Source organism: Thamnophis elegans, chromosome 3 (assembly GCF_009769535.1).
Source record: "Thamnophis elegans isolate rThaEle1 chromosome 3, rThaEle1.pri, whole genome shotgun sequence".
Lineage (NCBI taxonomy): Eukaryota > Metazoa > Chordata > Lepidosauria > Squamata > Colubridae > Thamnophis > Thamnophis elegans.
In genome coordinates, this window is record NC_045543.1 from 84,720,117 (window position 1) to 84,747,010 (window position 26,894).

The 26,894-nt window shown below is 37.0% G+C and overlaps 1 protein-coding gene across 5 annotated transcripts in view; it reads left to right on the forward strand.

The window, feature by feature from the left end:
• Positions 1 to 1,090: 1,090 nt before the first annotated feature.
• AOPEP (aminopeptidase O (putative)) overlaps positions 1,091 to 26,894 on the forward strand; it is a 220,715-nt gene continuing 194,911 nt past the window's right edge. For 2 of the 5 annotated variants that reach the window (XM_032214529.1, XM_032214528.1), the window contains exons 1-3: positions 7,857 to 8,014; positions 10,138 to 10,999; positions 16,963 to 17,129. In XM_032214529.1, the coding sequence (XP_032070420.1) occupies positions 10,197 to 10,999; positions 16,963 to 17,129 (970 nt within the window). In that variant the 5' untranslated portion in view covers positions 7,857 to 8,014; positions 10,138 to 10,196. Of the gene's footprint in view, positions 1,150 to 7,828; positions 8,015 to 10,137; positions 11,000 to 16,962; positions 17,130 to 26,894 lie in introns of those variants that run through there. The other 3 variants (XM_032214527.1, XM_032214530.1, XM_032214525.1) reach the window with 3 other exon arrangements.

The window sequence follows — 26,894 nt, forward strand, 5'->3', positions numbered from 1 at the left end:
TATATTGAGATTCTTTTAAAATAGTTTGGTTTCTAATTAATTTCAGGTCTCAATCTGTACATAGACTAGGAAACTTAAATATGATTGTCTTCCTTCTTTGTTCCCAGTGTGAATGGGATTGGAAGTTATTAAATAGAAGTATGGTCTAATTCATACTGAACACTGAAACAAGCCTTTTAATCCTGATTTGTTAAGCAGCCAATAGTGTCCAGGTTCACACATAATATAAAGTATAATGGGTGGGTAAATCTAGACAAGCCTTTAAAAAAACCTTTATGGTATAGGTATAGGTTAATTAGACTGTAGAAAATATTATATTTAAATTCAGCAAACTGTTATTTACTTAAATAATTGTTTCATGATGACTGGAGTACTGGACAACAAAGTACTTTGTCAAGTACTTTGCTCCATTCTTACTATTCTATTTTCACTCCTTTAGAGAGATGCAACAATTATTTTTTCATTGACCATTTATTTGTATCTCATTTTTATTTTTACAAATAACTGAAGATGGCAAATATATCCAATGCACCTTTCTCTTCCTTCTTTTCATCGTGACAACATCTTACCACCCTCCAAAGAGATTGTAAAAGAGTGCCAAAGTCTGTCTGTCAAAGCTAAGTCTCCCTTCTATTTGCTGCTACGGTGCTACCTCTCTCTTGTATGGACATTGAACTGTATGGACTATAGAAGGACTGGTAGCCAAAAACTGAATTTGCATTAGTAAAACAAAACCACGACACTGATATGTCACGTCTGAAAATTCATACATTGTTAAAGACACAAAGTGCTGCATATAGATTTTTTTTAAAGATTATGAGCCACAAAATTTATGCGGTTGTGTTTCTCCTGAACGTAGGATTCCCATCTTCTCGGGTTTAATAGCCAGCTGCAAGTAGAATTTCCCGAACAAAAAGCAGTTTCTAACACAGCACAACAATCTGGGTCTTTGCTTCGTTAACTTTCGGTTGTCGAAATTGAAGAAATTACAACCGCGCTGGGAAAAACAAGCAAAGCAAAGCCGCCCCATTGAGTTACAACCGGGAGGGCGGGGCTTGGTCCTTGACGTCATCAAGCGCAGCCTTCGCCTCTGACACCCGAGGCGAGCGGGGTGAAAAACACAACCAAAAGTCGCTGGTGGTGCGCCAGGTAAAGAGCGGCAAGCGCTGAGGATGGTTGTAGCGCGGGGTGCGGGGTCTTGTTGTGACAGGGCGGCCTCCGGCCGGTTCCATCACTATAAAGGAGAGGGGGGAGCGGCGGGAAGAGTCGGGAAATATTGCTGGACACAGAACCCCTTTATTCCAATCTGGCCATAATTTCCTTTCCCCATTTCACTGTGGAGAACCCCTTGTCGCCTTCTCCCTCGCCCAACCTTCCTGAACTGGCCTGTCCGGAGTGGAGCCCCCATTTCTCTCCCTCTCTCCCAACTCAAATCCTTTGAGCTTGTCGATTTAAAAGACGGACTGGGTGGGACGTGCGCATAACCTTCTGAGCCGGGCGCCGGGCAGGGGCATCGGTGGAAAGAGTGTGTTCGTTTCCCGACCCGGTTCTGTCACGCCAAGAGCTCCCACTTAACTGTCTGCCTGAATTCGCGGTGGGGATTTTGGTTGAACCAGCCGGAGAGGGGCCGGGAAGGAAGGAGCAGCAGCAGCTCCTGGCAGATGCTTTCCTACAGACACAGGATCCTTACCTTTTGTGCATCTCCTCCTGTGATTCTCTGGGCAATGAATTGGATGGACGGGGGCTAACGGGGGCTCTGCAGAGGGAGCAGGGCAGGGGGGTGAAGAACTGGTGATATGCTCTCCACTTGCCCATTCATTCTTGTTCTCTTTCCCCTCTCTTCCCCTCTTTCTCCCTCCCTCTTTCTCTTGCTTTCCCTCTCCCCCTCCTGCTCCTTTCCCCCCTCTCCCCTCTATCTTTTGGTTATGTTTTCCCCACTCATGAACCCACAAAGCAATCAGTTTCTTATTTAGCTCATGTGTTATGTAAAGCCTAGCATGTGTTGTTCCTTTAGGTGTCGCTTTGGACAATCAGTTCCTTGAGTCAGCAGTGGTTGTTCATTATGTGGGGTGAGCTCAACTTTCCAGTGATGTGTAGAAGAAAGGGAGAGTAAAATGTTCTGGTGCTTACTCTTTAGGGGAGCATTTGCCATCTTTGTGTGATCACTTGAGTAGAATGGTGTCACATTAAATCCCCTCCATGGCAGATCTTGCAAAAAGGACAGGAATAAGGGGATGAAATTGCATTGCCCAGGAAGAAATGTGGGCAAGCAACAAGAAGGAAGTAGAAGCAGACCCTTCATATATTTCATATATAACTGGGAAGTGAAAAGGTCTCTGGAAGAGTCCGAAGACTTCTGGCCTGGTACTTCATCCTGTTCTTTCCCAACTGTTAAGAAGAGAAAAAGTGTTTACTATCAGTGATTAGAGGGCAGCAAAGAGCTAGTGTTTTCTGCAAATCTCTTCCGTCACCTAGGGGTTGTCTAGATTTTTACATCCTGATATCATGGTCCTAAGACTTAATGTATTGATTGTAATAAAAAGTATAGACATTTTTGGTGAAACTGATGCTTTCTCAGGCTTCTCCATGAAGTTTCTGCTTGCACTTGAGTGTCATTCCAGTCGTTTCAACCACTTTCACATGGAGTACTTTTTAATTTCCCAATCACTTTTTGGAAGGAATTCACTTTCCCTTCAATGCAAATTTTTTATGTCTCTCTAATTAAGTACCACAAAGGCATTGCAGAATAGCTTACCTACAAATATTAAAAAGGAAACTGCTTTTACCCACAAACTTATGATCTAAATATCAAGATAGTTCAGCCTCCTATATCTATAAAACTAACATCAGGGTTGGTAGATAATAATGTCAGTAGTAAAAGTAGAATAAATACCTAATTCAGATTGCCATTCCAGGAAGTAGTTTGATCCTTTTTTTAAAAAAAATTAGTATACCTCTATATTTATCTCTGCCTGCCTGCCTGTCTTTCTGTCTATCTATATGCTTTCAAACTGCAATTTGAAAGCATGCAAATGCGAGTAGATAAATAGGTACCACTTTGCTGGAAAGGTAACAGAACTCTGTGTGTCATGCTGGCCACATGACAATGGAAATGTCTTTGAACAGCACTGGATCAATGGCCTTGAAATGAAGATGGATACCGCCCCCTATAGTCAGCAACACAGGGACTCTTTTATATTTACATGTACAAATATGTTTGTGTGTATAGAGCTGCATATGTGTAACACACACACACACACACGGTATATCCCCGATTTTAAGGTTTAATATATTATTTATTGACCACGAACAATTCGGGTGCCAACCCAAAAATCCGCTAAATGTTTCACTCACATCACAAACACATTCTTGGGTGCCGAATAAACCCAGCTGCAGCAATTTTCCCTGCTGCAGTGATTTCCCCTTCCACGCCTTTTGTGCGTGCGCGTGCATGTGCAGTCAGTCTTGCTTTTGGTCACAACCAAATCGTATGACAACCAAAGTCCTGGAAAGGATTGTGGTCGGCACCTGAAGTCCCACTAAATAAAAACTCCAAAAACCAATAAAATATAGAAAACCATTTGGTTAATAAAACCAAATCATATCCTAGCTAAGATGGAATCAAGGGCCAGATGCATTCGGGAATGTTTTGAGCAGCTTTTAAAAGGCAATCAAAATGGAAGCTCTCCTGATACCTGGCTGGGTATCTGTTGGGTAGCTGTTCCATAGGACCACTGCAGCCATAAAAACCAGTCCCACTATGCCTCATCCTCCCTCACTTCCATAAAATGGGCATCACTTGCTTTTCTCCCTTGTAGATGGAACACATTGAGTTGATGCCAATGAGGGAATATTCTGTAGCTAACTAGGTACCAACCCATGTTTTTCTACAACAAAGTAGTATCAATTTTAAAATAAATGACATGATTCATATGGTGCAACAAGTAATGGTTTGCTTAATAATTACAATTGTTGGACATTTGTTTTATTTGTTATAACTTGCTTGAATCCTAATGGACTTTGGGTTTAGTACAACAAAATCAAATGCAAAACATAAAAAAAATTCAGCAATAGTTAAAGCAATAGTTATTAAAAGTCATCAATACACATCATAGGGACCTTTAAAACTTCACTAATCTAAGTGTCAAATGAATGTTGAAACAAAGCTATTTTAGCTTCCTTATGGAAAAGGGATATTTACCTAAGTTTACCCAAGGTGCTAAATCATAAACTGCAGCTTACAAAATTATAAAAAAAATCATTTTAAAATCTAAGCCAAAACATACCCTTTGGGCATCAATCTTCTACATTGATATTCTCGAGGAAGTGCAGCAAAAATAGGTTAAGGTTTATCATAGCTATGCCAAGGGAATAGGAGGTAATGAATTAGCTGATCACACATCCTGTGCTTCCTATTAACTTAGATTCTCATATTGTATTGTGTTCTCATAAGCACTGAGCTACACATGCTATCCCCATTTTAACCTAGCCCATGTGTGAATCTAGCCCTTGTATAGTTCAAAGTGTACAAACTCAAAAAGATGAATTAAATGAGCACACACTGGTAAATCTATGAATGCAGCCGTTGTTTGAACGATAATTTAATTATCTTTGACTAAGCATATTGTCTGAATGCAGCTGATGTGGTTTGTAAATAAGAGTTTGTAATTCCAACCTGTGTGAAATCTTACAGGAGTTTATTCCATAATAAAGTACAGCTAAGCAAAGCATGTTGTCTGAACCTAATTTTACAGTACTAAATTAAACAGCTAAAGGGAAAAAAGGTCAAATGGAATTTGGCTTTCAGCAGAATGGCTCTGATTCCCAATTCTTTCTCTTTCTATGCTGCAGCTTGATGGAATATGTCTTTTTGACAGTCTTTGTCCATATAATTATATAACATAAACTCTCAAAGCTTTACTCTCAAACTGTCTGCCGTCTGACCTCACCCCATTCTTAAGAGGTCCATAAAGGGGGCATGCATAAGAACACCAGCGTGCCTACTGTCCCTGTCTTACTGTCCTCAGTTATCTGTACTTACTTTCTTTGTTCATGTTTATGTTCAAACTTATACTTGTTATCTTGTACATATTTGACAAATAAATAGGCAAGCCTTGGCCTTCTATCTTCAAACCCCGTTCAGTCTTTTCTCCTCAATTTCTGTTTCCAGTCTCTTGCCCTTAGCTTGTGTCAAGCTAAGCCCAAGAACAATATGGAATATATTCAGCCAAGGCTCACTTCTTTATTTGTTTACAGTTACACACAACAGATAGAATCATGCCAGACTAAACCTTACTACCATCAGCCTAATGAATATACCCTGGGAGATTCCAAAGTTTAGCTATTTAAACTCTTTTCTCCTATCTATCTCTGAGTTGTGCTATGCTGCCTCTTGTCTCCCTCTCCTCATTTCTAGAATGTGCTCCTTCCTTCCTAGGAAATTGCAGCTCAGTATAGCCCTTCACACCAGCTCCCCCCACTTCTGCTTCCTGAATATGGTTAATATCTGCTATAATGACAATACATATGAATATATTCCCTAACATTGGTAGCTGTGAATGAAGTAGTAAGTGAGGATGGTATAGAATTACTGTGGTTTATTTCTTGCTTTTAGATCAATTTAACAAGACCTAGTTGTCTTAAAATTAAATGCCAGTAAATTTTGTTGTCATCAAATGAATAATATAAAACTGCTTAGAGAAGGCTGTAAAAGCACCATGAAGCAGTATATAAGTCCAAGTGCTATTGCTGTAATGCAATTCTAACTACAGAGAGTATGGTTTTGCAGCATTCTTTCACAGTAGACAATATTATTAGAAAACTAAACTAATTGCACTAAAACTATCCAGGCACATAGATCATAGCTTTGGAAAACAGACACTAAAGTTCTCCAAGTCTGAGGATTTTTGTAATATATATTTCTGTATGTTTATGTATGTATATTTCAAAATATTTTTAGGTCATATCCACATGGCTTTAATTTAAAGGATTGGCTAGAGTGTTTCAAAATGCTCAGTTCTTGAATGAGCACAGATGTTTTTAGTGTATTTTAGCCCACTCTGGTTTCCATGGCCAGTAAAACTAGTGTGGTCACCGTGGCCCGCATGCTTGGCTCCTTGTTTGGAACACAGGGGATCAACGGCTGCTGGCATTCTTTATATATTTTCCAGGCTTGTTAAAGTATAAAAAAACTGGAAGGAAAGTTTACATGTCATATCTTTATATGATCACTAAATATTACCATATATGCATTTCTGTGGTTTTGGATTAGTGTGTGAACTCAGCCATTGCCATTTATAAATAGCAGTATATGGCTTGTATTAACTGTGTATCCAGCCTTTTATCCTTTACTCAGAGAACTGTGGCTAAGAACACAAAGGTTTATTTCTGATTTAAAGTAGTGAGGCTTTGCAGGAAAAAGTCTTTAGGCAACTAACTTAGAGAGATCTCACCCTTCCTGAACAAAACAATGATAGACAGAAATATATACTTTTGTGTGATGTGCAAATTCTTTAGCAAAAGTCTTTTTATTCAGTAGGAATGCATATGAAGTGTAGTATATTTTCCAAATTGTGAAAACAGGTTTGTGCTGCTACTATGAAAGCTACCCTCAATGGTTTGCTTTCAAAACCATTTTATTTTGTAATGTTCTGAAGCACCTCTTTCTGAAGGACTTCCATCGTTTTTGGTAACTAATCAACTCTCTGCTGGGTAGATCTGCAATGGAGTCCCTTTTGTATCTGATGCTGTTGATGGGGATGGGGGGTTTCCTATAAGTAATTGCTGCTTCTGTGAGCAGCGTGAAATCTCTCATGTATATAATACATAGTGTTATAATTGCAGCATAGAAATGTGAAGTATCACGTGCTTCTTAGATACACATTGAAAATTACATTTAAAAATGGCCGAAAGAAATGAAAGAGGAGAAATGAACCAAGAATCTTCTTTTCACAAATGAATTTCAGTTACTCAACTTGTCTGTACTTCACTCCCACACATTTAATTTATAAAACGGAACACATGCAATTTAGTAGTGATTTGAAAATAAAGTCACCAACCATTACAAAAGAAATCATATGGTTTGCTTTTTGTTCAATTTAACCACATGTAAGTTGGAACATAATGTGTTAGTAATGCATGACCTGGATGATTGAGATATAGACTTACAATATACTGGTTTCTAAAAGTACATTTTTGCCTGCTTAAGTACTAAACGAGTCCTGATATCAACTCAGTGACAGAAAATTATATATATTGTTTGGATTTGAGAAAAGGAAATTAAAAATCGAATTCCAGATCTTTATTTGGAATGGCAAAACATAGGAATATTCAAAACCTAAGTCATGCCAGGACAGTGTTTCTTAACCTAGTGTTCTGCAGATGTGTTGGACTTAAATATTTATAACTCCAGAAAGCATAACCAGAACTAATTAAGGATTATAGGGAATTCAGTTCCAGAATATTTAAAGAATATAAATTCTCATGTAGCATTAATTTTGCTAGATTCTGCCATCCCTCCCCTTCTTCTCTTTTGAAAAAAAGGACAAAAAAAATCATTAAAAGTAGTTTTCAACTTACCATCATTCCTTAGCAACTGTTCAAAATTACAATGGCATCGAAAAAAGTACAAACAGCTCTCACAGATACGATTGTCTCATCATCCTCACTGTCACACAATCAAAATTTGGATTCTTGTCAGCCAGATGTATTTGTGAGGGTTGCAGCATCCAGGGTATATGTGTCACATGATTGTCATTTGTAGCCTTCCCAACCAGATTCTAACAAGCAAAGTCAATGGGCAAAGCTGGATTCCCTTAGCAACCGCATGAGTCACTTAAAAACTGCAGTGATTTGCTTAACCATGTCAAAAACCAATCCATAAAATCATTGTGAGTCACTTAACAGCTACTTTGCTTAGCCGCAGAAATTCTGGTCCTCGTCATAAGCTGAGGACTACCTGCACCAATTAACAACTAATGGATGACAATTTCATCAACAGTTCTTCTCCCTTTAGGTAGGTAAATATTGACATTGAATGAAAAGTCCTTTTTTTTCTTGTGAAATATTTCTAATCTGGTTGAAAATGGGATAGTCACAGTGGTGGGTTTCAATTTTTTTTAGAACCTCTTCTGTAGGTATAGCCTGTTTTGTGGGAGTGGCTTGCTGACCATGTGACCAGGTGGGAGTAGCTTGCCGGCCATGTGACCGGGTGGGAGTGTCGTGCCAGCCATGCGACTGGGTAGGCATGGCTAACTTGTAAAATGTGGTGAAATTCACTTAACAACGCTCTTGCTTAGCAACCAAAATGTTGGCTCAGAAACTCTGGCATTTGAAGCACGCAAGTCTTAAAGCTGTCAAGTTACAAGACCCTTGCACCCCTAACCCTTTAGAAAAGAAAATCCCAGGGTGTTCAAACTTGACAGCTTTAAGACTTGTGGACTTAACCACAAGAATTCCCAGAATTCCTCCTCTTGCTCCTCATCTTGATGATTTGCAGATGGGTGGGGGGAGGGAGCTGGAACCGGATCTAAATGGCACTGTAGATTTGTGGAACCTCTTCTATAGAAGTGGTTAGAACTGGCAGGAACCCACCCCTGGATTGTCACTATAGGTAGTCCTCGATTTACGACCACAATTGAGCCCAAAATTTCTGCTCTGAAGTGAGACATTTGTTAAATGAGTTTTTCCCCATTTTTGATCTTTGCTGCCACAGTTGTTAAGTGAACCATGGCAGTCGATAAGTTAGTAACATAGTTATTAAGTGAATCTGGATCCTCTATTGATTTTGGTTATCAGAAGTCGCAAAAGGTGATCCCATGACAGTCATAAGTATCAACCAGTTGCCAAGCATCTGAATTTTGATCACATGATCATGGGGATGCTACAAAGGTCATAAGTGTGAAAAATGGTCATAAGTCACTTTTTTCAGTGTCGTAACTTTGAATGATCACTAAATGAATTGTTGTAAGTTGAGGACTATCTATATTATAAGGAATGGGACAGTTAGCTATAAATTTCAGAAGTCTTCAAGTACAATCCCAAAAAAGTGTTTATAGTTTCCTAGTCTTCCAAGTCTCTTTTTCTTGTAATTTAATATTAGGGAAACAATATGGGAACATAACCATAATGTAAAACTACATTACAGTAATTATTCAAGATATGTAATGTATAGTCAGTGATTGTTCTAGTATAGGAAATAGTAAAGGCCATTTAGCTTTCAGTCATGCTTGTTATTTACATTCAAAGAACAAAAGTAAAAAGGCAGTAACAAACCACATCTGAAACTGTTGTCAAGAAACTGCATAAACCTGTTTATGTAGTTGCAGAGTCAAATCTTACTGAAAAGCATACACCACACACACACACACACACACACACACCAGGTTCTGACCAGTTCTGGAGAACCGGTAGTGGAAATTTGAGTAATTAGAGAACTGGTAAATATTACCTCTGACTATCCCCATCCCCATCTATTCTCTGCCTCCTGAGTCCCAGCTGATCAGGAGGAAATGGGGATTTTGCAGTATCCTTCCCCTGGAGTGGGGATGGGAATGGAGATTTTATAGTATCCTTCCCCTGCCACGCCCACCAGGCCACATCACGCCCACCAAGCCACGCCCACAGAACTGGTAGTAAAAGAAATTGAACACACACACACACACACACACAAAAAAAAAATCACACTTTTAAAAATGACAGATAAGATAACCTCTTGAAAATTATAAAATTAGAAAAGCGATCATATCAACTGAATTGCAATAAATTCATGTGGGTTCTTCTATATTTCAGAAGTTACTTTTAATTGATAACATTATATAGAAGTACAGTACTGATTCATTAATTTTGTTTTCTGGTGGTTATGTAAATGACATTTGTATTGTTTGCAAAGTTAATTTCTCTGCAGTTACCTTGCTGTTATGAATAACAAAAATTTTTAATATTGATATTGATTTTCTCATATTAAAAAGATTTATTTTTCATTAAAGTACATTCCAGTGTACATTGCTCCCTTTCGTAGCCCTAATTTAAATCAACACTTCACTTTTTTTTGCCATGCGGGCTATATGTATTATTGTACATAACAGGTTTTTATAAAAGTGAAAAGCATGGCATAGTGACTATTTTTTTCTGCTGCAGAGCCTGTATAGGAAACAGCAAGATTGAGTCAGATTCCTTTGCATGGAAGACATAGACAAATGGAGCTAGATATCACCACAGATGATCTGCCATTGATGGCCAACACTAACCACATGTTGGTAAAACATTATGTTTTAGACCTGGATGTGGATTTTAGAAACCACATTGTAGAAGGCACCATAGTTATTTTCCTTGAGCCTGTCAGAACACATGGAAAAGAAGAGAGTGAGCAGATGGAAGGAGCCAGTCCTTCTTGGTCTGAGGAAGCTTGCCGCGTGTCGACATCCGAAGCCTGCTCAGTCGGCGTGCCAGATGCAAGTGCTCGCACAACTAAAAGTGGATGTAATGATTTTGCTGTCTGTGGTAAAGGTGAAAACGATACTTCTGATAAAAACGGTAGTCATGGCAACAGGGAACAGGCTTCTGGGATTTCTAGTTCAAAGAACTGCTGTGACATTGAGATTCATGGGAGTGAAGATTTCTTGCTGGTCCTGGACTGCTGTGATTTATGTGTGTTAAAGGTCGAGGAGGTGGATGTTGCTGTTGTTCCAGGCATCGAGACATGTACAAGCTCTGCCAAGTTAATGGATGCTGCTAAGGACCCTAGAAATCTTCGGAATCAAATTGTGCACGAACTTGTGACATTACCAACAAATAATTGGAGAGAGCAGCTTCAGCGATACAATCATTGCAGCCAGGCACCTGCTTGTGGTGAGCTTCTGTTTACGACAGACACTTGGAGCTTGGAAATCAGGAAAGCAGGGATCAAACTGCCAAAGGACTTCCCTCGTGCTATAAGATTATGGTATAAAACAAAGCCAGAAGGACAATCACTTAGCTGGACTACAGATCAAAGTGACAGGTAAGCAGCAGTCCTGAGTGCATCTGGTACCTTTTGGTGTTACGTTCCAGATGGGACACAGTTGAATTATGAATGATGATCTCATTCATAATGAATTTAAATGCATGACTAGCACAGCTGATAAACTTCAGAGCTTGTGATAGCTTTGAGGATTTTATCATTGTGAGTCCCAACCAATATATTGCATAAGCCAAAATATTCAAGATAATGATTGTTGGTATAGTTTAGATAAAGGACACAAACATTTCCTAAAGCAGTTTCCCTTTGCTTTTAAACAGTCAAAATGTTTAGGAATATTAGAACTTGCATTAAAAATGCTGTAAATGCATAATGTATGGAACGTTTGAAGGATCAGGATGTAATTGTATTGTTTAATGAGATAGCAATTTTATATGTTTTAATTTTTTTTTAATGAGACCTTGTTTTTCAATGCCTAATATAATTTTGTAGCATATTAGCCTGTCTGAATAGTAACCTTAGTTGGATTGGAGTTCCATCACCTCTAGGCTCTGAGTCAACAAAGGCCAGTATATCTTATGAACTGTATAGGTGCCACACATCTTACTTACAAGACTTCATTAATGTCAACTTGCTTCTTTTAATTGCACACAGGCTATTTATTTATCAGCTCTTGACTTGATTTCTATTCCTGCTGTGTAATACAGATTATAAAATATTTTGTCAGGAATAAATTCATGTTGCAGTCTTTTAATTGCTTAATACCTATACTTTTAGATATTTGAATAGCTTCCTTTTTAATAAATGCAACTATACAAGATTGTAGGGATACCTGACCTCATGCTCATAAAGGGTCAAAGCTATGCTCAGGAATAATGCCTAGATCAGGGGTAGTCAACCTTTTTGTAACTACCATCCACTTTTGTATCTCTGTTAGTAGTAAAATTTTCTAACCGCCCACAGGTTCCACAGTAATGGTGATTTATAAAGTAGGGAAGTCACTTTACTTTATAAAATGTATAAAGCAGAGTTACAGGAAACCCCTACGGCCCACCATGAAAGTTGGAACGCCCACTAGTGGGCGGTAGGGACCAGATTGACTACCACTGGCCTAGATGATTCTACCCCTCTGCACACGTTTGTTCTATAACAATGTAAATCTATATGGGATTCCCTCCTATTTGCTTTATGGGCAAATAACAACTCCAAGATGAGATGAGTAAATTCAGGGTGAGAAAATAGTATCAAGAGAGGAACATTTAACAACCTGTAGATGTCTTAGGAGGAGGAAAGGGATGAAGCATGCATTGTAACATCGTGACGCAAACCCTACGCCTTGTGTACTTGTGTCGCATATTGATATGCCTGTAAGGGTGGGCTTTGCATCAAGAAGTCATTGTGTGCGTTCCAGCATTTTTCTCTCATTGTGGCTAGCTGGGATGCCTGTTCCCCAGTTCTGAAATAATTTTTTCTTCAATGATGTTTACCCTTTTGAAAAAAATCAAAATAGGATTATAAATACGCTATTACAGTTTATCATTTGGCCTTAAGTATATATAATAATTGTATTGAATTATAATTGGCATATTTTAATCGTTACTTTCCTCCTCCACCATATTTAGCTCAAGTTAGGATTATCTTGGCCTTCCAAATGCTTATAAGTCTGCTTTGACATGCTAATTTGTTCTAGATTGCCTTTATGCTCAGATTGGCCAGTGTATTTTCAAAATGGCTAGAAGAAAATCCCTATGCTTGTACTAGTTAATTGCATTTAGCAAGTGATGTCCTGTATGTTGGCCTTTTAATTTTTTTCATCAACGTCTGAACCTAAATGTAATTTTATTTGCAGAAGTTAAACTTTTATACACTTCATGTGTGTGCTGATACAATCTTCCCATTGCCTTCCTTTTGGCCTCTTCTATGTTAGTGGAGATTTAAAAACTCAGCCCTTGTCACAAATGCTAAGTGGCACAAGTTACTGTGGAAGACAAAATTATAAGTTTGGTCCATTGACACTCTTACTTTGAGGAACTTTGGTAAGATATATGGAGCTGACGCCTTCAGTGTCAGCATTGCATTTTGACTTAGAACTTAGACTTTAGAATAACTTTATTATCAGTTTAAATGTACACTAATTGGCATACATTAAATGCATACAGCTCTCAAAGGGTCATCACTGCCAATATGCACCACATAAACATGATAAACAAAAATATATGCATATATTATTATATGACCCAGAGAAATAACACAGTCTAGTTCGGATGTATACATGTACATGGCAACAAAAATGAATCTCGCGAGTTTACCAGACGGATGGCATAAGGAATAAAACTGTTAACAGAATCTGGAAGTCCTGCTAGAAATACTATGAAACCTCCCAGACCAAGAGAAACAGATCATTTGTAATTTGCCTGCTGTCTTCCCATATATAAGTGGGAAGTGGGCTCTAAGTAGTTGCTATAATTGTTGGAAAGTGTAATAAAGTGAAACTCTAAATTCCTATTGTAGGGATATGAAATAATAGAGGACTGTTCAGTACTTTTGTGTTCTATTCTAGTACATTGATATGCTGTTAAATGAAAGTATAAATGTCTCTACCAGTGGTTCTCAACCTTCCCAATGCCGTGACCCTTTAATACAGTTCCTCATGTTGTAGTGACCCCCCCAACCATAAAATTGGTGTCTCGGTTCCTAAGACCATTGAAAATATGTGTTTTCCAATGGTCTTAGGCGACTCTTGTGAAAGGGTCATTCGACCCCCAAAGGGGTCCCGACCCACATGTTGAGAACCACTGGTCTATACTAATGTTCTCGTATGCTGTATTATTATATTTTGCACTGAAGTTCTTGTTTCAAAATATAAGTAATGTAATATGGCTCCCATTGCTTTAGATTGCTTTGGGCACTTAAAGTGGAAAATAAATAAAAGGCATGCCTAAAACCAAAAGTGAATTAGTTTTTTACTTAGAACAGAACAGCCTGCCTGAATCATTGCTTTGGAACTTTTTAAGTTAGGTATGTTCCAACGAAACAAAGTGCTCTAGGTTTTGCTCAAATAAAAGTCAAAGCAATTATTATTACCACTATTTATTAAATTTATGTGTTGTTGTTTCCCACAAATGGTAGTAGTTTCAACAAATGGTAGCTTCAACAAATTATGTATTGTAATGAACCATCCACAACAGAGGTGTCAAACTCAATTTTATTGAGGGCCACATCAGGGTTGTATTTGAGCTCGGGGGAGGGGGAGAGGGCGTGTGGCCAGGGTGGGTGTGGCCAGCTTGACATAATTCATGCTGGGGGGGAGCCTATGGTGGCCCGAGCCCTCTGCCAGTGAAAACAACCTCCCAAGCTATGTTTTCGGCCAGGACAGTCTTCTGCAGCCCTTTGCCAGTGGAAATGAGTTCGGGGGGGGGGGGCTGCGTGTGGCCCTCCCAAGCTCCATTTTCTCTGGCAGAGGCACTGTGAGCAAGTCCTTTGCTGTTTCCAGGGTGGCCCTGTGGGCCAGATCTAACCACCCTGTGGACTGGGTGCAGCGCGCAGACCTTGAGTTTGACACCCCTGATTCACAGCATAAAAATCCCTTATACACAGAAATTAGCAATAATGTATCAATATCAATGCTTATAACTAAATAAATATAACATACAAAACTAAGAGCAATGTCAGTTTCAAACAATCATTGCCCAAAGATTCTCTGAAAAATTCGGTTTTCCCCACTGTCCAAAAGATCATTACTGAAGGGCCCAGTCTACAGGAGGAGACTGTTCCAGATCATAGGTGCCTGGGAGCAGAGTCAAGAGAGAAATTAGCCTGGAATCATTACATTCCCACAAGTTCAACCCATCTTGAGTTCTGTTAACTGTTAACTAGTGCCAACTTAGTGTTGACCGTTATCTGACTAGATTCTTGAATATAGGCAATAATTTTGTGTATGAGCAATAAATCTTAACGTAAATTAACATGGGGTCCTGATTCTTCATGCCTTACACATGATAGAGAATCTGTGTGTTATGGCCATAAGAAACATTGAGCAAGTCTTTTTCTCCCTTATTTTTCAAATATGGGTAGAGTGATAGTGTATATTAGCTGTTAACAGCCACCCAACTTGTGTAATAATGTATCAGATGATTTCTTTCCTCCAAAACAAACGAACAGTAATTGAAACTGACACCTGTTTCATAGGAGAAATATCTATTTGCCATCAGCATTATGCATTTAGTAGTTAAACAGCACCTGCATTTTCTCCTTCATATTCTTAGCTTGATAGGTAATACACCAGACATTAATTGTAGTTCTATTGTTATGCTACCGTGGGGTTTATTTAAACATTTCCAAATATTGCATAGGAATAACTGTGCTGACTGAAAATACTTGAATAATGTTCATAAATATTTACGAAAGCAAAAACAAAGCAATCAACACCATCCTCCTCCACTACCATTATTTTGTCAGGTTTGAGTGACATTTAAAATGCATCAGCAAAACACAGTGCTTTATGTAGAACAAGCAACCAACTCATACATTATTTTTGAGTTCTTATATAAATAGACTAGTATATTCCATATGTTTTATCCTAAAATTTGTGAGAGCTTGGAAAAAGGAGCCTGTCAATTGCTTCTATGATCTTAAATATTCTCTGGCATTCTGGTGATTATTTTTAGTTCTACTGTCAAACTCTCTGTGTGGGAGTGGATAATGGCATGTGTCAGGTAACAGGTGGGCTGCCTCTGCTTCCTCTTCTTCAGTAAACATCATAATAAAAAGAAGAGATACCCTGCTGGGGGATCGCAATAAAAATCTTTAGAAGATAGAAAGGAAAGGTCATCAAGCTGTGCATCTTTGTAAATATTTGATGTCATATTTTGTTTTAATGGTTGAAAGCACTGATTGAGGATTTAAAGAGTCTCAGTGGAGAGGGATACCACCAAAAGTCAATAAAATCAAGGAGCTTTGGCTGACTTATGTACAGGAACCAGTTTTCTGGTCTCAGTCTCTTGTAGTCATTTTTGGGGATAGCCATCCTGAACTGGGTGCCTTCCAAATGTGTTGATACTACATTCTCAGAAGAACTCAATTGGGTTCTGCCACAATTAAGGACACAGTAGAAAGGATGGGATGGAAGAAAAATCTGTCTGCTACACTAAACTTGCCAAGGGAAGAGGGAGCTCTAGCCAAATTCTAGTTTAGTTCTTGAATACAACCCTTTTTTTGGTTAACCATAGAAGTAAATAGCATCCATTTGCTACTGTGCTAAGCGTAGAACATTTGCGATTTAACTTACCCTTATCTCTAAAAAAACACCCCGTGTACACATAGGATTGGTTTGTACACAGTTGTTAACCTTATATTTAAAGAAGGAAGCCTTGGTTTATCCACAGCCCGCTTTTCCTTTCTGTGCTATTCAGCATTGCTGGTTTAATCTTTCTAAACTAAAGTCTAACCAACCGTAGTTAGGATTTATCATTATTTAAATATAAAAGTATATGTTCTCCTTCAATGGAAATGGAAGCTTCTGGTTTCCCCATTGCTGTGCCAGAAGAGACAAATAGAGGTCACAAATAGGCCTGAAGATTGCTAAAGTCTAATGGATTACCATTAATGCTTATCCAGACATGCATCCATTTGTAAATCCGCATATTCATATTCCACTTGGTAGGTTATTCTTGGTAATGGTAAATTTGTGGTCAATTCAGAAATATTTTTTTCCAAAACTAGTCTATTGCAATATTTGGAGCAGAATAACCTCATATAAGTTCAAAAGCAATATATTACTATCTTCTCTGGTCTCCAGAGATGTCAAGGAGCAAGTAAGAATGTATACAAATTTCACTTAAGGTTGAAGAAATGATTATCTTCCGGTATGATGATCCTTTCTTTTCAGACCTGGTGTATTTAGTGGTATTAATAGTTTGAATTTCTGTTCCTGTTAGCAACTTTGTTTTTCTTATAATGAGTTGTATAGTACACACTACTTCCTTATCTTTTTCTGTTCCCTACAGACCATGTGTTTATACAGTGGGATCTCCAATAAACAACAGGGCCCTTTTTCCATGCCAAGAACCGCCTGTTGCCATGTCAACATGGCAAGCTACAGTCCGAGCAGATGCATGCTTTGTTGTTCTAATGAGTGGTGAGAATGTAGCGGAACCAGCAAAATCTGAAAAAGGTACAAAATGTATTGCTATATTAATATTTCATATTCATTTGGAAAATGCTTTAGTATCAGTGCAGTATTTTTTCTATATAGTCCAATGAGATTCAAGCTCCATCTCTATCTGGAACCATTACCTTCCTATTCCTTCTTTTAATTTTTTTCTTCCTTACTTTCTTATCAAATTTTTTTTCTCACCAGTCCTTGATTTTCAGGAACTAGTAATATGCATTTTGTAGATGGATTAATTCTAAAACAAAGTTATCATAGAAATCTGTTTCTGTGATACCATAACAATTTATAATAACCTGAAATCTTTCTTTAAAATATTTGCAAAAATGTGATTGTTGGTTGCGGTAAATTACATTTTTGCAGTAAGAGTGGATCAGGTTAGAATTTTGCTTAGTATGTTGAGTTAGGGTTAAGTGGTTGAGATATCCTTTAGTGGCCTAAAATAATTTTTTTTCTTTGATACAAGAAACCTGAGAAATCAAGTTGAATGTCATGGTATGCATACTTACTAAAAAATAAAAGTAACAACAATAATAATAACAATAACAATTTTGATTTAGAATATAACTTCTTTTTGGTGAGTTTGGATTGGATTAGCCTTGATACTGAGGACCATTTCAAGTTGACAATTTGAACTTTCGTACAGCTATTTGTTGTTGATTATGTTACTTAACCTTATTTCTGTTGGTTGAATTATCATATTGAAATCTGCTTCACAATAGAAATGTACTTTTGTTTAAAGTTAAAAATACACACAACAAAATGCCAACACATAGCGATTGACATAATTACTGAAGAATAGAGGCATTTCAAAAACTTTTTTAAAATAGTCTTTAATGTAGCTCTTAGTATCATTAGCGCTTCTTGGTTTTCTCAATTAATTCTGCTGTATTTCCACTGATTTATTCTCATAAGTATGTCTTTCAGAAGTAAATCTTACTGATTTTTTGACATTGCCAATATCCTAAGAATACAATCGTAAAATTTCTTACAATTTTTTTCTTTATAATTTCATTACACTATTAAAAGCAAATGCAAACTAAACTTATAGAAAGAAAGAGAAATAGAAAGAATAAAAAGTGCAAAGAAAGAAAAAGAAAAGAAATAGAATATATGAAGTAGTGACTTCCAATCTTCACCCCAAGTATAGGCAAATTTGATAATTCTTCACTCCCTACAAGGTTACAAACACATCTCTCTTCTTCCTATAACCTGTCCCTTATTTATATGTAAATCTATAAATCATTAATATTTCAGTCCTGGTGTCAGCAAAAAGTCCATAAAGGGATACCAGAGCTTTATAAAACCTATTTTAATCTATAAACCAATTTTATATTCGTTTTTTTTAATTTCTAACAATATCATTCATTCAGATGTTATAGAATTTGGTCTTTCTTCAGTTTCTCTTTTTCCTATCCCAAAAGCTTCTTTGAGGCTTTAGAAAACCTTTCTAAATCGAACAAAAAGTAGTTATCATTCTCTTGATTTAGCATTTGTAAATTCACTTTGATTTTCAGAGTTTTAATCTTCTTTAGTGTAACCAGTAAAAAGTCTTTATTAGGATCATTCCCTTGACTTGCAATTTGTTTTTCTACTTTAGCTGACTTCTCTATCTTCTAATTAAGTTTGATTGATGTTCAATGTTTCTGATTTTACTATTTTTGTATCGGATAAAATTTGTTTCACATCTGTCATTCCTTCATTAGCACATTTTATGCATAGTTTGTTAATGAAAACAGACATCATAGTTGACATTGCTAATATTATAGTAACTAATTTCTGAGCCCATTTTTTGAAAATTTCCTAGGGATTTCAAATGTTTTATATCATTTTGTAAATTCCAGTAGTAATCAAAAACCAAAGACACGTTTACACTTTTTTCCCTTTTTTCTGCCTGTAATCTTTCATCCCCTCTAGTGTCCAATTTCTAAAATCATAAAGTCTTGGATTTCTATTAAGGTAGACAAAACAATTTGGTTTCTATGAAACACTATTTATTTTATTTGTTTCCAAAATCTTAAAGTAAAAGTTTCAATATTCCAAATGTGTTTGTATTCTTAATGATTTATATCTTTCTTAGATCAGCATTGAATTTATTTCTAATTCTTAAAATTCTTATGGTTAATTTTTATTTTGCTCAAATTTTGCCCAGGAAGCTTTTCAAACCTGTTGTAATGGCCTTAAGTTAATTTAAAAAAGCAATTGTCTCAAAATGATTAGAAAGAAAGTTAGCAAACTCAGTGTCCTTTAAAAGTCTCTGCTGCACTTATGAGCATGACAACCCCCCCCCCCTTGGTTTCTTGGTGCTGAAATCTGCAGATGACTACTGCCCTGCAATCTCCCTGTAAGGAGCATTTACTGTACCTAGACTATATGTGAGTAATCTCCTGTCTTCTCCTTATCCAGAGAGATTCTGAAGAACCAGTCTCTTCATTGTTTTTTGGTCTTTGTCAGGGTCATCATCTCATTTCTTTTAAAGACATGTTTGGTTTATACCATGCTTCCTCAGAAGTTCCTTACAAAATTTTTAATAAAGCAATGAGATAATGTTTGGGAAGTTTCTCATAGCAAATTATTTAAATTAAATGCTATTATGTTGTGTAGTTTAGTAAACTGTGATAGATTTTTGCTGAGGATTCAGTTATGTGAATGAATTTGTATACAAAATGTAGATTTCTTGGTGCCATATAATAATTTTTTTTAGAAAGTGGGAAAGGAACTAAATTTGCTCTAAATTTAGGAAGCTTAATTATTAAGTGTGAAAGTCTAGAGCTCTTAATTATTAGATAACAAATGATATCACTCTGTCATTGTTTTAATATGTTAATTATAGTCAGGTTTAGTAATCCAGACTATACTTTTGGGTATTGCAAATAACACAAAAAACATTACTATAATTTTATTTAGGATTTACAAAAAATTACTTTTCTTTATTATAACTGTCATCCACTTTAAGCATCTACCCCCTCCCTCCATCCCTCAAATCCCCATTAGTTGCATCAGTTTTGCATTGTGTTTTTCTGTTTGACGACTACTGTTAGATAACTACATCTCACCCTGTAATGAGATGAACAGCCAATAAATTTAATAATAAATAAAATAACATTAAAATTGTTTATTACTTCATAGAGTAATTTTTAAAGTAATAATTTAAAGTAATTGTTTCTCTTTGCTGCAGATTCTTAACTTTATACAGAATGGGTGCTTTCATTTTAAGCAAATCAGATCAGCAAATTAGGCAGCATTCAAATATGTCTCTGAACCAGTGGTCCAAACTCAAATGCTCATGAGAGCCCTCGAGGACTAGTTTCTTAGCACAAGAGCCGGAAATGTTTGAATATTATGAAAAGTACCATGGGTACTTTTAAACATTAAACATTTATTTATTCATTACAAGATTCTGCAAATCAGGTTTTTTTTTTACCATTATAGTTTGACCACCTATCTAGCAGCATTTTTTCTAAAGCAGAACATCAATATTTGTTTTGGTTGTTGCTGAATAAATACAAAATCCTTAAATCTAATAATCTGAAGCTTGGCAGGATTTGTCTTCTCAGAAGAGGCAACTGTGACTGAACAGTATTTTCAGTTCTGCCAAGTAATAAAAATTATTTTGGCAGTTTTCTTGTTTAAAAAAAACATGTTTTGTGTTCTATTTTTTGAAAATTTAGCTCAAATTCAGATTATATTTAATAAAAGCCGAGCTAAAAACCATGTATTATTTGACACAGAAAAAAGCAATTGGCATTTGATACTTAATGGGGAAATATTGACTCTGGCTTAAGATTTGAGCATAAGCCTCATCTAATTGATCATGGATCCATTGATTGGTGGGAAGTGGCCAGAAACTGGCCAGAAATTGAGATCCTTCTATCTGAGATACACAGCAGGTAGATCACTTACTAGGAAGAACAGTTGGCCAAAGCTGTGCTCAGACTACTCTACCCCCAAAACTGATACAACTTCTCACCAATGAGCATGGAAAAGCTTAGAAGAGAGTGCACAGTTTCTTCCCCAGGACCACAGTCAGTAGAGCTTGGCTGGTGGAGGGCATATCGGGAGCACATCCTCACTTGGGTAGGGACAGTGTTCCTCTCTTCTTTTCAATGAGGCACACACTCCCCTCCAGTGATGTGCAGTGAGATTTATGGCTGGTGAGGCACTGACACATTTTTTTTTGACTTGTGGACTTCAACTCCCAGAATTCCGCAGCCAGGCATGCTCAGTTCCGATTTAAAGCTACAGCATTTGTTTTTCTTCTTTGCAAAATAAGTTTCCTTCTTTCTTTTTCTTCTCCCTTCCCCTCCTTCCTCCCCCATCAAACACACATACACACACAAGTTGGACCGCACCAGGAGGATGAAGTTTGAATTCCTACCCCTCCCTCCGACCCACAAGTACCTTTTCTAGCTGTTTTAGAGAGGATTTCAACTCTGCTCTTGCCTGTCATCATGAAAAGTAAAAAAAAATGTAAAAGGAAAAAGGCGAGAGCTGAGGTCAGGCTGAGCTAGTTGCTGCCTCACCGTGCATGACTCTGCTTAACTGTTTAGAAAAGCCTCTAAAAAGCGCCCTCTACAGGAGGAGGCAGGAGAACGATGTGCCTCACCTACGTCAGGAATTTTTAGGCTTTTAAACCTTGCTTAACTCTGCTCGAGTAATCATAAAACAGCTAAAGTCAGATTAGATGAGGCACGTCATTCTCCTGCCTCCTCTTGTAGAGGGCACTTTTTTAGAGCCTTTTTTAAACAGGTAAGCACTAAGCAGAGTCATCCACAGTGACTCTGGCAGCAACTAGCTCAGCCTGACCTCAGCTCTCGCCTTTTTCCTTTTACATTTTTTTTCTTTTCATGATGACAGTGGTGAGGCTCTGCCTTCCCTGCCTGTACATCACTAGTCCCCTCCTAGCTAAGATCATTGGAGTTTCCTGAGCTACACCACTATCTGTTTCTGCTCCTTTTCTCCTCAGAGAACACGTAGGTACTGTGCAATGCTGGCCTCACCTTCCTTGCCTTTTGCTCCCCCCAACTCTTTGTTGAGGTAGATTGAGGGAAGTTGCCAAATGGGAATTTAAAGGAAGATTGAAAGTGGGGATATCTGTTCCTCCTGTTACTGCCATGCTACAGACCATTATTGGCCACAGGCAGTTGACTGGCCCCTATCCAAGAAGTGACAACAGTTCAGGACAGGATTAAACGTCCACCACCCTCCTTTATCTGGCTGGAGTGACAAATATTTTCTTCCTAGAGAAGATATATAGCTCCTACCTTACTTCTCTGTGTCAGTGAAGCTCAGGCTGTACCTACTTCAAAAACTCCTGCTCTCAACAGTAATTTAGTGTTGTGAGAATGGATATTTGTGAGTCTAAGGTTTGGATAGTTTTCCCTGCCTCCTTTTTCTAGAAGATTTAGCTTCTGTTTCTGTTAACTGCAACTGAGCATGACATCTGAAACCCGCGGAAGTCATTTTTCATAAAGTTATGCCTTCTTCTGGGGGACAGTTTCTTATTCCTTCCACATTTTGTATTATCTTGCAAGGCAATAATGTGATGGGTATGAATTGTGTTTTTAAGATTTGGGAAAGATTACATTTCTATAAGCATAAAATACGTGAAGTGGAAGAAATCCCATAGATAATTTTAGTATAATCCCTTGCTCCATGCAGAAATCCATTAATTCATGCCTCGCAGGTAGCCTTCCAGACTCCATTTGTAAACCTGTAGAGCTTGGGAATTGATAAATACTGTTCAAATGTTGAACTGCTCTTACCATCAAGAACTTTCATAGTTTAGCGGAGATGGCTAAATTGACTGCTTTGATAAAAGAAAAAAAAAACTACTTTTGTTTCTACTTGGAAACAACTTCTGGACTATATGCTTGAGGTGGGGAAAAAGTGAAATTTTGAGTTTGAATTTTACCGATCAGATTATGGTTATAGAAATGGCTAGTTTATTCTATTATGTAAAAGTAAAAAGTCAAGGTTTGATGTTAATATTTATGGCGGTGGCAGTGTCCCAGGGTCATGTGATCCCCTTTTGCAATGTTTTGATAAGCAGAGTCAATGGGGAAGTCAGATTCACTTAACAACCGGGTTAGTAACTTATCAACTGCAATAATTCACTTAACAACTGTGGCAAGAAAGGTCATTTTCCCTACTTTTCTACACTCTTCCTTTCCCTCTTCTCTCCCCTATTTTTCCTATTGCTGGTTTTTGCATTTTTGTATTTTATACTACAAACTAATAAAAAAGTTTCATAGTTAAAAAAAGTTAATAAAAAAGAACTAACAGTTTTAATTTTAATTTAACTTCTGTGTACCTCATTCCATATTTAAGAGATCCCTAAGGGCGCATGTGTAAGTACATTGGCGTGCCTATTATCCCAGTCACAATTTGATTTTCTAATTTTCTTTGTTTGAATTTGTATTTTTTTGTTTGGCAAAATGAAAAAAAAAAGAAATTCCTCTTAACATTCAATATGAATTTCTTTTAGTTTCTATCAGTGGTGGGTTGCTAATGGGTTTACAACCAGTTTGTGTTTGCGCACGTGACGCGCTTGTGCAGAAGCTTCCGGATGGGTGGTCAGAGCCTACCGCCTCTGTCACTACTGGTTCAGCCAAACCAGGCCAAACCGGGAGCAACCCACCCTTTGTTTCCATCCTTTGTTGTGCCCTCACTTCAGAGGTGGTATTCAGCAGGTTCTGACCAGTTCTGGAGAACTGGTAGTGAAAATTTTGAATAGTTTGGAGAACCGGTAAATACCATCTCTGACTGGCCCCGCCTCCATCTATTCTCTGCCTCCCAGCTTATAGGGAGGGAATTGGGATTTTGCAGTAACCTTTTCCTGGAGTGGGGAGGGAATGGAGATTTTACAGTATCCTTCCCCTGCCACACCCCCAAGCCATGTCCACCAAGCCTAACCATGCTCACCAAGCCACGCCCACATAAATGGTAGTAAAAAAAATTGAATCCTACTGGCTGGGAATTTCAGGGGTGAATTGGAAGTTCCAGAAATAAATGTTAATTTTGGAGGAGTTTTCACTAAAGTGTTTTCCACTGATGTTATCAGTTCATTTTAAACTCTATCCAGCTTTTTACGCAGCCATAAACTTTCAGTCCAGTAATATTTTTTCCAGAAACAAGGTATTGTCACAATTTCAAAAATCTCTTCCTCCTTCAGATTTGGGGAAGAGTGTGCTGCATTTGCAGTTTTTAGAGCATCTGTTGTTTTTCTCCAGTTTCATATTAATCGACATTAAAAAAAATTCTAGCGAAATATCTGTTGGAAAACTGCTGAATAGTTCTAGGCAAATCATCAAGAGGTATTTGCTCCTTCAAAATGTAAAAATATTTCACTTCAAATTATCTTGCTGGGTTTAAGAAAAAGCCTCTTAAGAGATTTAATAAATAGGAGTTAAAATATCGCTTCTTTTTCAGTCTTTAGGCTTTTTAGATATTTGGGTTTTAATCTTGACTAAATTAATTGCAATGCAGTAGAAATGATAAAAAGCTGGATTTCTCTTATATTACATATGACAATATATTATTAAAATATATTAAATGTCTTTTAAAAGTCACTTTATGCCCTTCTCAGTGTATCCATTCACAAGGCAGATAATAAGAAGTAAATTGAAATATAATTGAGATACTTTAAAAAATATTCTAGTAAGAGGGGTAAAAGGGAAAAAAAATAAATGGAGCACCCCAATAATACAATCAAAAACTGGGTGAATTTTCAATGAGAGAACTTGAAATACAAATTATTCCTGCATTATTAATTCGGTTAACATTTTAAATTTATAGATACAGTATTGAAAATTAGCTGACATAATTTGTGTAGTTTGTAAATAAATGGGATTTTTTCCCGTTATTTATATGTAAATTTTCATATAGAAATGATGTTGAGAACTGATTGCTACAAAAATTATTAATACAGCATATTCATGGGAAGCAATTCACTTCTAATTTTTAACAAATATGTTGCACATCGATATTTTATGGATTTTTGTGTTTCTGTTGTATTACATGAAATTCTTTTTCTTTCTTTCATAAATATGTATGTGTATGTGTATGTGTATATGTATGTGTATATGTATATGTATATGTTCTACCCTAGGTGGTGCTATATCCAAGGGAGCCTCACAGGGTCCCATTAGATATATATGTAGTAAAATAGTGGATTAACACTCTGGACAGAAAGGTAAAGAGGAAGAAAAAAGGAAAACATAAAGTTAAAGAAAATAATTTTAGTTTAGTTTGTTTCTTGCACTTTTTTTTTGGAAACAATGTAGTTAGAGATAAAGAGAAATGAAGAGAAGAATTATCAAATACTTCTGTTTTATATAATTTTGGGGGAAAGTTGCACACGATTTAAAATGCTACATGGGAAAGTCAGCTGAAACTTTCTACTACTGATGAGCATCATAGTTACAGTACAGTAGCTAAACAACGGTTAAGTAGAAATGAATCTAAAGTAATCATTAACATTTAGATAGTCCTTTAACTTTGTAAAGGTCTGAAACTTTTCAGTCCCAAAGATACACTTGACAGATTTTCCTTTTTAATCACCTAACTTGCATTTGACCACAAAATGGCTGATGTGGGGCTCCTGTAGCTTTTTCTTTCCTCTCTGTGTTTTTATTGCCAGAATAAGAGACCACAGGAATGGGTCTGAAATGTCCTGAACAGCGTATCTAGCCATTAATTTAGATTTTTTTGGAGCGGAGAAGCCAACCAATTGCCAATAATTAAAGTACCCTATTTTTAGTAAAAGAGAAGTCCTTTCCTTCCCCAGTAAAATATCTTTCCTTCCTCCCTCCCTTCTCCTCCCTCCCATATTCTTTTATATGTATTCACAGACAGTGGCATTTAGACTGCTACTCTCAGATTACAGTACTAGTTTTAGAGTGTTCAGAACTGTTCATACACAATACAGAGACAGAGTTCCTTCTAATAACACTATAATATAGGTGATTATGAATTATGATGACATAGTGGGTCCACTGCAAAAGTGCATTAATCTGGGTAGTGCATTTTATAAATCCTGGAGTTTCAAATACATGGTGAATTTCTTTTACATCACTGCAAAATACATTTATTGGGGAAAATGGAGCCTAATTTGCAACTTTTGTAGAAAACAAACATATAATGGTATAGAAGAACGCTCTTGAATAATTACATTAGATGAAATTGATGCATGTTAAGCAAAATGAAGGAATGTTACAGAACATTTGTTTATTGCAGTATTTTTATTTACTTAATTTATTATATCATGTTTTCCCAAAAATATGACATGTCCTGAAAATAAGCCCATGCCATATTTTTCAGGTGGGCAAAAATATAAGCCCCCTCCCCCCAAAAAATTGGAAAACAGCATATGCATTTGTCCTCTCCCACTACATTTAACATTCCCCCCTCCCCCAACTTAGGAATTAGGGATTCCAAAAACTTTATGGAGCAAGGAAAAATGAATTTCATCCATTCCTGAAACATTGCATTGCACTCAGTAGTTTCACTAACATCTTACACATCAGATAAATTAGGCAAGAAATCTCACCATTTAAAAAGTCTGTGAAATTTCATATCACAACAAAGAAATCCACTACTAAATCTACTATAAGACTTTCTCGTGATCTTCTACCATGTTATCACCCTTTATGCATCTAAATTCTGATCTAGATCCCAGGGTACTCTAGAGCAGATCTTCAGCATCTGCATAGCAATTGGAAATTTAAGGGGGGGTCCTGTACTGCGTTCCATTTTAGGTAATATTTT